General features: G+C 37.4%; 1 protein-coding gene across 5 annotated transcripts in view; it reads left to right on the top strand.

Moving 5' to 3' along the window:
• The first annotated feature begins 2,403 nt into the window (after positions 1–2,403).
• VRK2 (VRK serine/threonine kinase 2) overlaps positions 2,404–12,796 on the top strand; it is a 104,634-nt gene continuing 94,241 nt past the window's right edge. For 2 of the 5 annotated variants that reach the window (XM_039887096.1, XM_039887097.1), the window contains exons 1-2: positions 2,404–2,572; positions 4,264–4,404. In XM_039887096.1, coding sequence (XP_039743030.1) covers positions 4,269–4,404 — 136 coding nt within the window. In that variant the 5' untranslated portion in view covers positions 2,404–2,572; positions 4,264–4,268. Of the gene's footprint in view, positions 2,573–4,260; positions 4,405–12,796 lie in introns of all 5 variants that reach the window. The other 3 variants (XM_039887095.1, XM_039887094.1, XM_039887093.1) reach the window with 3 other exon arrangements.

Raw genomic sequence — 12,796 nt, 5'->3', positions numbered from 1 at the left:
TACACAGATCCTGAGAACAGCAAGGAGGCCATAGCGGTTGGAGAGAGTAATAGGAAATGATGGGGGTGGGGCATGGGGAAAGGTGTAGAACATGTTGAAGCCATTCTCAACTGGTGGAAATTTTGGTAAAATTTATAAATTTTGGTAATGTCTGAGGACATTTTTGTTGTAATAACTTGCAGGGGAGGGAAGTGGTGAGTCCCAGGGTGCTGCTAAATAACAAGTTATAGGAGAGTCTACCTTTTGACTATCTTCCCTCTCAACAAATAATTATCTGACTTAAATGTTAATAGTGCCAAGGTTGAAAAATGCTTTTAGGACATAGTAAAGACTTGCTAATACTAAGTGATTTAGAATGACATTGAAGTGTTTTGAGCAGAGAAATGATCTAATTTGAGCTTTTAAAAAGATCATGTGGCTGTTTGTTGTGAATAAACTAAAGGGGTAGAAGGGCAAGAAACAGGATAGAATTTAGGAGGGGGCTACAATTATTCAGGAAAGAAGTGATTGTTTGGACTAGGATGATACAAAAAGGGGCGATGAGAAGTGAAAGATTATGGATATATTTCGAAGGCTGAGCTACCAGGGACTTGGTAACTAAATGTTTGTGTCCTCCTAAAATTTGTATATTGAATCCTAATCTCCAGTGTGATGGTATTTGGAGGTGGGGACTTTGGGAGGTGATTGGGTTATGAACTTCCTAGACTTCAAAACTCTGAGAAATTCCTATTGTATATGATCCTCCTAGTCTATAGTATTCTATTATAGCAGCCTGAAAGACCATGACACTAAAATACTGGGATATAGGTGTGAAGGAGAGGAGCTATGTATATGACTCTTCAAGAGTAATATTAAGGCTGATGCTGGAGCTGCATCTTCCCAAAGAAAGTAACCTGGAGAAGTGGGCAGAAACCTAAACAAATTTGGAATGGGAAAAAGAATGTCCATATGGATGTTTGGATAGGCAACCAATAGCATCTTATGGAAATAAGAATGGATAATGTTGGATTTGTGAATGACTATCTCAAAGGGCACAATTATTCTACATGTAGACTGTTGAGTTTCTTAAAAAAAAATGCTTTTTAAGAAATATCTTCTCATGTCATGTTTCATTTGGTGACAGTCCGATAGATATAGGAAGTCCTAAAACCTTATTCCATCAAAGTCATTAAAGGATTTTGATTTTCCTTTCAGTATTTGCATCCCAAGCAAGTACTGAATGCCTACAAAGTAAGTTGGTGTATTGTTTAATAACTGCTTTCTATTTGTTTCGCCTACCCTAAAATATCAGCCCCCTATGAGTCCTTATTATGGGCTAGAAAACTACTTAACATATTTCTCTGTTATCTAATAATCTTATAACAGCCTAATAAAGATCCTCTCTTTGACCAAACTCTACTTAGGCTTCCCTGAACTCTTTTTCAACTAGGCCTTGACTTTTGAACTTCCATTTTCTCTTTACATTGTCCAGTTTTAGCAAGCATCTTGCTAAGTCAAAATCCCCTATCCTCCATAACTGATCACTCCCATATCTAATGGAGTTCCTCATCCTACATCATTCCCAGGTGATGTCTTATAACCTGGACTGTCTTCAGCAAGAATTCTGTTTAACTAGAATCCTAGCCTTATCTTTGCTGTTGCCTCCTATTTTCCATACATTGACTCCCATCTTGCTCCTCGGCTATACATTCCCACTTTATCTGGAATTGAACGTAGTTTTCTCCTATTGCAATACTTTTGAATAAAGCCATTACCACTTTAACAAGTGTCAGAATAATTTTTTCTTTAAATCTTTAGCCTAAATAAGGTTATTTCCATTTCGTAGACAACAAAATTGCAGTTTTGTATAGTAATTACGTTTAATTAAGATGCCAAAATGCCTCCGAGAACTTAAACGGTTGTTGGCACTCGTTATACCAGGCTTCCTGCTCTCGAAGGCCTAGTTAGTATGATAGCTGTCTGGTAAGTGCTCAGTAAGGACTTGCCCTCTGAGTTAGAAGCTCCAGGTTCTGAGACCAAGGATACAAGAGACCTAAAAGTCCTCCAATACAAGTGTTGTTTCACACCAAACTGATCTGCTGGCTCATCCTCCAGACTCTGGAGGGCGAGGGTGGATGGCAATAATACAGCGCTCATTCTCGATTTAGACCCGCCGCTGCCTCTTTCCCGGGGCGTCACCACAGTGCGGTCCAGCAGCTGTAACGAAGGGACCAGCCACAACCTGCGCGAGGCCGCGCGGGCCCCAGGGCCGGCGTCCCCGCCTCAGGCCGCGCGGGCCGCCCGCTACGGCGGGCCCAGGTGCGGCGAAGTGCGTCCGGCCGCTTCCGAGGGCCGGCGCCGGGGCGGGCCCGCCTCCCCGCGCGATTGGAGGCCCGCGGCCCCGCCCGGCCCCGACAGGCAGGCGGGGAGCGTAGCGCGCGGCCTGGCGGCGGGGACGTCCAGGGCCTGGTCCGCCTCCGCTTGCTCTCGGGTTCTGGCGCCTCGGGCAAGAGCCGGCACCGCTGCGCCCCAGGCCGGGGAGGAGCTGCTGTCGGAGGGAGACGCCGGCCCGGAACGGGTCCCTGCTTCCGCGGTTGGTTCCTTACTTTTTCCTAACTCGGAGCGAGAACCCGTTTCTCCCTCCAGTTCGCGTTTGCCCCAAAGCGCCGGACGGAGAAGTTAGGCGGGGAAGCGGGGGATTTTCTTTCGCGGGTTCCGAGAGCGTGGAAGGCGGGACGAGAGTCTCCGGACGCCGGCGGGGGGCGGGGCGTCGCCGCGGCCGGCCGCAAGTCGGGTCCTGGCGCGCGTCTGGCCTCTGGGTACCGGTTTGTCCCCAGAAACTCTTGGTGAGCGCTTTTCATCGTCGCCCTAAGAAGAAACCGAGAAGCAGAAGGGACACCCGTGTCGGAGACTGGCCTTGAAGGGAGGCTGTCGCTTGCGTCTGGGAAAGTGAACTTGGGGCTCCGCGCCCAGGATGTGCATTTTCTAGACAGATTCAACTTTCAGGTCTGAAGTTCTGATGCCCCAAACTGTGTTTATCCTCTTTATACTTATTTAGAACTTATGCGCAGCTGAAAAGTTGTTCTTTGGAGACTTTAGGTTTTAAAACAACAAATATTTATTGGACACCAATATATAGAAAGTATTGGTCGTGGAGGAATCCCCACAAAACCTTTTCCTACTTTAGGCTTAGCTTACTATCTAACTTCCTGGCTTCCCTTGTGTTCGCGTTAGGAGGAGGACAGGTGAATATTGTTAAAGATTTCAGCTGTGTTGTAAATGATAGGGGTTTGGATTAAAGTTAATTGAAGGAGGGAAAACCTATTAAAAGGAACAGTTTCTCATTCGGAAGACAGAAGATGATAAAATGAAAACTTAATTTTCATTCAAAAGCACTCACCAGTTTTTAAAAATTCTTTGGAAATATTTAGAGGATTACAGTTACCTTCACATTTAAATTAGTTTCAGGCGTATATACGTGATATACCAACCCTCCCCCCACCCCAAGAAATTTCCTTTTGCAGCCCCAGATCTCTCATTGTGAAATTCACTAACCTGTGTACAATTATAATTAATTGATTAAAGTTGTATGACTATACTGTGGAGTCTGTGCTGTTGTTGGCAGTGCCGCTTTAATCTCTAAGGCAGGGCAATTTTTACTTTGATGAGGTTGGGGAAGGTGCAGAGTACAAAGAAAAAGGAAGAAGCTGAAAGAGGCATGTAACAGCCTGAAACTACCCAATGGCCTAGGGCTCTGCTAAATAATAAATCCATGAAAATCCCTGACTCATTTAAAAACTATGTGTCACTTGCTGTGTTTGGTAATGATGTCTATTGCCGTGCTCCGTATTTTCCCAATCCAAAACTATTCTTTCATAGTGACCGAAGACCTTCTCATCTTCAACACAGCATTTTCAGTGAAAGGAACATATACAATTTATTTTCTCTTTGTTATCAGAAATTAACTCATAAGGTATACTCTTCACTGTTAATAGGTATTATAGACCCTCTAAGTGAATTTTGGAAATGTCGAATTAAGAGACATTTAACAGGTTTGTTTTATAATATCAGCACTGCTTAGAATTCAATATTGTAATGTGTGTGTATCTCCATTTTGAATATAATGTGTGAGCTTTCTGAAACCCAATCGACTCCAGAATCCTAATTTCTAGGAACCTGGGAAAGTGCCCCATAGAAGACATTTTGAGAAATGTATTTCAACGGGAGTTTTTATGTTGCTGTTGTTTTAGTTTTAATCACTTATCTCACCCCTTCTGCCAGCAGAAGTGATGCCACCAAGAAGAAATGAGAAATACAAACTTCCTCTTGCACTTCCAGAAGGCAAGGTTCTGGATGATACAGAGGGGAAACAGTGGGTGCTGGGCAAGAAGATTGGCTCAGGAGGATTTGGATTGATATATTTAGGTAAAGTATAACTACAAATTACCAAATATTATATATATGACCGTAACTGTGCTTAATAATATTTCAAAATTGAAACTTTAAAATAGAATAAATATACTTTGAGATGAAGATAGTTAATGTTTAGTAGAATGTCTAGTTTCAAGACATGATGGACCCCACTCCTTGTTGTCCATGTTTTTCTGAATGACTCTTAGAAGTCTTTTCAGAGCACAGTAACACAGCTTGCCAGACAAAATGTTAATGTTCTTTTTCGAGAGTATGTTTTTCTGGAAACATTACCTTTTACAGCTCGGAAAACACAACTGTATAAATGTGAACACTTTCCATTTGTAAATTTTAATCATTACTATTTAAGTTCCAGTCATATCTTCTTTTTTAATATTTATGATTATTTTTAATTTGGTATGGCTTTTTATCCCAGTTACATTTGACATTGGCATCAGTGAGAGTGATTCATATTAACCTGGGAGAAATTTATCTGTATTAGTTATTAGTAGTAGTGTTTCTCAACCTTTTAAAATCCCTCTTTGGATAAACATAAAAACCTCACTTCAAAACTATACCTCCACATATCCTTATTTTTTTAAAATTTATTTATTTTAATTAGTTTCAAGTATACAGTACATTGGTTAGACATCTGTATAGTTCATAAAACAATCCCAATTGCTCCTTCCCTCCCCTGACCCTCCACCTAACCAACATATTAATGATAACTACATTCTCTCTGCCGTACTCCCCATTCCCGTGACCATCCATCAGCTACTAATTTGTATTTCTTTAACCCTTCACCCCATTCTCTCAGCCCCCCAAACCCCTCTCCCCTCTGTCCATCACCAAATTGTCCACTATATTTGTGAGTCTATTTTTGATTAGTTTGTTCTTTTTATTCCTTAGATTCTGCATATAAGTGAAATCATATAGTGTTTATCTTTGTCTGACTTAAATACCTTCTAGGTCCATCAATATCTTTTTTCATCCCCTTTTCATATGTAGGGGTCTTGTTTTCTTATTCTTTCAGCCACTCTATCTTTTGGTTGGAGCACTTAATTCTTTTCCATTTAAGGTACTTATTGATAGGAATGTAGTTGTTACCATTCTTTATTCCTGTTTTTGATACATGTTTTTTCTTCTTAAAGAAGTCCCTCCAACATTTCCTGTGATACTGGCTTGGTGGCGATAAATTCCTTTAGCTTATTTTTGTTTGGGAAGCTCTTTATCTGTGCTTCAACTCTAAATAGCTTTGCTGGAATAAGTATTCTTGGTTGCAGATCCTGGGTCTTCATCCTGTTGAATATATATATATATATTTTTTTTTTTTTGCCATGCCCTTCGTCCTTGTTAGTTTCTTTGAGAAATCGCTGCTGTCTATGGGCGTTCTCATAGGTAACTATTTTTCTTGACGCTAATATTTTCTTTGTGTATTAGAACTTTTAAGGGCTTTTAGAATTGAGATGTATCTTGTAAGCCTTTGAATCTCTGGTTTTAGGATTCTCTGATTCTGGTTTTGAGGTCCATTTCTTCAATGAGAAAGTCATCATTATTTTTCAAAGAAGTTTGTTCAACATCTTGATTTTTCAGTTATGCTTCATCAGGATAGATATTGAACATCTCTTTATGTGTCTCCATATTGTTTTAGATTATTTTAGTTTTGTATTCTTTGTTTCTTTCTGAGTGTCCTTGGCTTTCCAGTCCACTAGATAGGGCATTTCATCCTTTTCTTTATTCACTTTGTTTATTCCATTTAATATACTTCTTGTCTCAGATATATTTTTCATTTCAGGCTGGTTCCTTTTTATAATTTCCATTTCCATTTTTGTTTTTTATCTCTTTGTTGAAGTTTTCTACACTTCCTAAAAATTCTTTGAGCATCTTTATAACCAGTGTTTTGAACTCTGCATCTATTAGATTACTTGACTCCATTATATCTGGATCTCTGTTCTCTTCTCTCATATGGCTTCTGCTTCTTTGTCTTCCCATTTTGGCTGTCTTTCCATGTCTGTTTCTATGTACTGAGCAAAGCTTCTAAGTCTCCCAGTCTTATTAGTGTGGATTTGTGAAGTACGTGTCCAGTGGCACAGTCCTGAGAGGAGTTTGGCTGCAGGCCAAATTTAGTCCAAGCCTCTACCCCTCCAGGGCCACCAGTTAAGATTCAGCAAGCAATCCACAGATGCTGTGCTTATAGTTGCCTCAAAAGGCCACACCAGAAACCGAGGCCTCCAGTGTAAGTCTAGGCGCTGCTCAACAAGGAGCACCTGACTCGCTGAGGATATACCTGGATGTGGCTTGGGTGGGGCCGCGAGTTGGGGAGGTTGAGTTTCAAGGAATCCTCTGGGCGGAGCTACCTCTATTATCCAGTCTGATGATGTCACAGCTATGGCGGCAGTGTGTCTGCGCACTGGTAGCAGGGAGGGCTCAACAGGGAACAAAGGATACCCCCGGTACTTCTGTACAGACGAGTCTTGCCTTGGCCCTCACTGCAACAGTGTCTCCCTGTAAGTCCCTGGTGCCCCCTGTGCACAACCAAATCGGCACTGGTGCTCAAAGCAAGCAGGTCTGTCATCACGAAAATCTGCTCGTGGACACGGCCCCCTTAAGAGGCTTCTGCTGCTGCCACTGCCTCCATCTCAGCTCAAGACTGGGCAGCCATGCATCCTTGCCCCATCCTACCTTCTCCCTTTGCAGGGTGATTTCTTAGATTTCTCCCTAGTTGTATGGCTTGTTCTTCTAGATCCGAGGCAATTTTTCCTTGCCGTTCCTCCTTGTTTCTGTCACAACTTTAATTTGGTCGCCAGAGGGATGAACAGAGCCTCTTATCATCTACACCATTTTTTTCCTTCTCCCCTGGCCATTTCTTAATTAGGCTCCACTATATAATAGTTCAAGGCATCTATTGCATGGAATGAATTAACTTCTCTTCTGTGTACCTAGAGTGGTACCAGTTATGTGCTGTCTTTGGGATGATTGAAAAAATAGACAATATTCTTTTCTCTGTTCTTTGGTACAGATAAGGATCCCTTAGTATTCTTTTATACTACATTTAAAAATATTTAAGTTACTCTGAATTTAAAAGGATGATTCAGGGCTACCTTAAATCTGTATTTTAATGATCGGAGATACACATTACAAGACTGAATTTAATGAATAAAATAAGATAAATATTACTGATTTACAAAAAATTCCACTTGATAAATTCTCCTAAATGTATTGACTCATTCCATCTGTTTCAATAGGAGATTAAGAAGTTGATAAAAGATCTCTACTGGAGGAATCTTAGGTTCCTCATTAAGCATTTCAAACTGTAGGGGAGGAATCACTTTCCCTCTACTGGCCTAGGTTCAATAGCTGGATTTATGAAATAAACTGACAAAAGATAGATTAATAGGAGATAAGATATACAAATTTATTTTCAATGTTACGTGCATGGGGATATCACAGGGAAAAAAATGAATATCCCAACAAGCGGTGAGATTCGAGAGCTTATAAACCATCTTAATAGAGAACAGGGGAAGAGATGGAGGCTACTTAAGGGAGAGTAAATGATTTTTAGGAAAGATGAATGGGCCCTTAGAAGAATAGATGGTGTATATGATAGTTTGTGACAAAGTCTGGGAGTATGGTCAACTTCAGATCTCTTCCTCAGTGATAAGAGTCGGTCTCTCTTGGTTGATGAAATTCCCCTGGAGGGGATTTATAAAAATTGAGGTTTTATTGGAGAGATCTATCTTTAGGCAAATAATGGGAGTTTAGAGAAAGCTTCTTTCTGCATTTGCTATTTTTCAAGTCCTTTCAGCTTAAAATATAGTTAATCCTTGAACAAAATGGGTTTGAACTCCATGGGTCTTCCTAAATGTGGTGTGTTTTTTTTTTTTTTGAATAAATGTATTTTCCTTATGATTTTTTTGATAACATTTTCTTTACAGTTACTTTAGTGTAAGAATACAGCATATAATACAAATAACATAAAAATATGTGTAATTGTTTATGTTATCAGGCTTTCGGTCAGCAGGCTATTAGCAGTTAAGTTTTTGAGAGTTAAATTATATGCAGATTTTTGACTGCAGGAGGATCATCACCCTAACTCCCGTGTTTTTCAATGTAATCTTTACGCCAAAGGCATATTTTAGGGCGGCACATTCTGCCACCCTTCACAAACAAACATGTTTTATGGATCATGAAGGATAAAACTTCTATTGGGATTGTAGTTTTGAACAAACGAATGAAATTCAGGCAGTAAGTTATTAATCACCTTAGTGTCTAAACTAGTTGGAAGGATAAGACCACCAAAAATTTGTGTGGGCAAAATAAAGGACAGTCGCCCCATTTAAAGATTTTGAACTTGTTTGGAAAATGCTGTGATTCTAAGTACTAGATTGAGTTACATAGGCAGCACTGATCAGTAGAAATGTAACTCAAGCCATATATATAATTTAAAATTTTCTAAGAACCACGTTTAAAAATGTAAAAAGAAACAGGTGAGTTTTATTTCAATAATATATATTATTTAATCCAGTCTATCTAAAACATTATCGTTTCAACATGTTGTTAATATTAAAAAAAATTTTACTTTTTTAGTTAAAATCTTTAAAGTCCAGGATGTATCTAGTCACATTTCAAGAGCTCAGTAGCTACATATAGCTTAGTGGCTACAATATTGGATGGTGCAGGTAAAGACCACAAGAGTACTTGGAGTCCACAGAGAGTAGAATTCTCTATAGAATAAGTGTTGGCTGACTTTGAATTAGTGAATTCTTTTGTCTAGCAAAGAGTTAAGATCTCTACCATAATGTCTTGACTCTGTCAGAGATATGGAGTCAAATAAATTATTTCCAATGTGGCTGAGATGTAGCCTTGTGTAAGACAGCTTATCAAATGTACTTTTGGTTTTCAAATGTTTGAATTATTTGAGTAATTTCAAAGAACTACAGAAAAGCACTGATCATAGTGATCTTATTTCTTTTTTAAAAAAATGTAAATATATTTGAGTAAGTTTAAGTGCATGTTTAAAATTAAATATCTATACCTATATACGTATATATATATATATATACATATGTGTACACATACTCACTACTTGTGTGATTCCTGTTGTGAAAAAGGGATTTATTTGCTCTGATATGCGATTAATTTGTCTCTATTCAAATACAGAAAAATCTTTGCTTTTTTCAGTCTAAGTATGTGTCACATATTTTTTACTTTTTTATCATTACCAAAATAATATTTGTTTTACAGTAATTTTCAAGGTTCCATATATATGCAATACCCCCTACTATCTGAATTTTATAACCTGGATCCTGGAAATATTAGCTAATGAACACCATTGGGGAAAGACCTTAAAAAAATGTTTAGCTATTTTGAGGAACAGGCTCCCTACTTTAGAATACGTAACAAAGCTGTGTGTTCCAAATGTTGTCATTGTCTCATCAAAAGTGGCACTCATGAATCATAGAATAATCAGCCTTAATTTCATTAAACTTAGTTTTTATTATTATTAAAGCTATCTGAGCAATCCATGTGATATGATTTTTTTTTTTTTTTTTTGGCATTTTACCATGGTTCTCATCAATTTCCTCTCTCTCTCTGTCTATATATATATATATATATATATATATATATATATATATATATATATATATATATGAATGAAGTGGATAAATTCAGGTTTTCCTTACTACCTTGTGTCCAGCTACATTCTTTCTGGTATTGTTCTTTCTAGATGCACTGTTTTGGGAGATACTTCATTAGCATTTGTTGCCTAAGGCTTAGGAGAAACCAGTTTCTGTGTCTAAGGCATTGTGCGAACGCAAGTCTCTAGCTTTGAGATCAATAAGCAAGGCCTTTCAGTAATCAGCAACTTACTGTAAAGGGGAAAGGGCAGAGAAGTTTGGTATTCTTGACTTGGAGAAATTACCTGTAGCATTAATAGAAATAGTTTAAGAGGGAAAAAGAAAGTTTGGATGCAAATACAAAGTCAAGATTTTCTTTATATATGAAAAGAAAGGAGGGAAAAAGGAAGAAAGGAAACTGGTTTAGGGGATGAGAAAAATCTCTGTCATTTTAGTATAAAATAAGAGAAAATGTGTATAAAACTCCAGGGGAGGAGAGAGAACTGAGTTTGAATTTTGCTCTCACAGATTGTATAAATAAAAGCATGGCTTTTGGTGTTGGTCAGATCTGGGTTGAACTTTGACCTGATTAAGCTGCTTAAAAACTGTGTGACTTTCACCCAGTCGTGAGTCTTTTTTTCTGTTCTGTATAATTGGGATGATAATTGTGAGGATTAAATTAAATAATGTTTTTAAAGAACTTAGAACTTGGTAAGCACTTAAATGTAATTTATTTATTTAGAATTTTCCATACTCAGTGATAATTGGACTCTAGGTTCAGTATGTAGTGCCTCAGGGGATTAGGATGGTGACAGAGACATCTATTGGAGGGATTTTCCATTTATCCTGCCAAGGATTGTGATAGATTTAGCTATTAATGTGGTAAAACTAAGAATATAGAGAATGTTGGTGGAAGACTATGACATTTTTACTTTCTGACCTATATATATACATATATATTTCCCCCTAAAATTTACAATAGTAGCCATGATAATATAGTGAAAAGTTTTCATTTAAGCTTCATCTTATCTGCTTTAGATATGAAAGAAACCGGGTTTCAGGAATTAGTCAAAACTTCAGAAAAACAGAATTATAAGTAATAAACTCCAGCCAAATTCCTTTACAGGCTTATTATATGAATAAAAATAGAAATTATTTATCTGTGGAAGTTTTAGTTTTTTGAAGTTGGGCTTAGTGATGCCTATTCAGCATCTTTGGATATCAAGCACAGAGTAGATGTTCAGCAGTTATTTGCCTCAGAGATTGAGACTGAGGTTGGAATATTTAACCCATACAAGCCAGTTGGCTTTATTTTCTTCCATAATTATAGATGTCACCTTTAATTTCAGCCTGTAATCTTACAGATGTACTCTTAGTCACAAGAAAAGCTGGGACAAGTTAACAATTATGGTATCATCTAAAAGAATCTAGGTATGTTTTATTGACAATAAATCAATAGCATTATCTTTTATGAAGAATATTACATTATTAGAACTAAAATTAACTCTGGTGAAGCCTTAAGACTAAGTCATGTATCCATGGTTAAATGTTTAGAAAGTGACTGTTGCACATATCTTTGGTCACGCTCTCAAATTAGCTCAGTTTTGCTCTTTAGAAACATTAGAAGGAATTTTTTCCCCCTGAGTGGAAAGAGTGTAGGAATACTAGAATTTTTAGAAATTACCAAAGTTTAACTCATTTATGTTATTTTTAAGGAAACAGATTTTTATTTATGAAGAAATAGAAAAAATCATTTATGCATGTGTGGTTTTTACTCATTTTACTTTTTAGTCAGTTATAATGAATTGGTTTTTAGAGTATGCAGAATAATGTTCACAAGAGCTTAATGATAATGCTATCGACAAAGTGGAGTTATTGAAACACGGGTTGTTTCATTATACATTGCTGTATTAAATGTTATTCTGGCAGTGCTTTATAGAGAAAGCTTTGAGATAAGCAGTTAGTCTTATGTGACACAATGCCACACTGTGGTGCCACTACAGTTGTTACTAGGAGATTTTGCAAATGATACTGTGGGGGTGAAATCAAGAAGGAAATAAATATGAAATAAGGATAACATACTAGAAACTATAGTAGATGCGACGAATTAGTTTCTAGATGAATATTTAGAGAAATAAGATGATATAAACTCAGAGGAGGAAGAGACCAGTTGCATTTTGTGAATTAAATATACTTGTTTGACCTACACACAAGAAATAAGAGTACCTAGAACATGTATTTTAATTTTGTATGTGCTGTCCTTAGGCTATTAATTTTGAGTTTTTAAAGAGAGAGCAGTGTTTATTTAACTATCAGTTAAGAAATCTTAAGTATTTACGAAAGTTTGGGTTCTTTGTATAAAAAGAGAGAGTTCTTCTAAGGCTTAGCTTTTGCTTTTCTTTTTTATTTTTTTTAAGTGCCCGACCTTTTTAATATAGTTTATGTTATAGTTTTCATTTTAAACATTTTTACTGTTAAACTCTTTTGCCTTAAGGAAAGATTTACAAATTCTTCCGTTGTTCAGTGATTTATATATAATGTCTTTTCCGCTGTACTTGTTACTATCTTGTAACTGTTTACGATGGTCAAAGTTTTAAAATTTGAAACCTATTGCTATAGGGAAATTTCTTCTTCATGAAATGAGATCACCTCTATTGCCACATAATAAAAGAATTTTCAGCTTTTGAGAGCTTCTGGCTTCCTTTTGAAATATGGATAGACTTTTGCTTCTGAAGTGTTTTAGAGTTTTTTCTTTAGAGAAGAAGAGAAATAAATAGTAGGAAATATGG

The sequence above is a fragment of the Pteropus medius genome, unplaced genomic scaffold (assembly GCF_902729225.1).
Source record: "Pteropus medius unplaced genomic scaffold, Ma_sr-lr_union100, whole genome shotgun sequence".
NCBI classification, from domain to species: Eukaryota; Metazoa; Chordata; class Mammalia; order Chiroptera; family Pteropodidae; genus Pteropus; species Pteropus medius.
The sequence above is the reverse complement of the archived record's forward strand: the minus strand, read 5'-3'. Positions and strand labels throughout refer to the sequence as shown.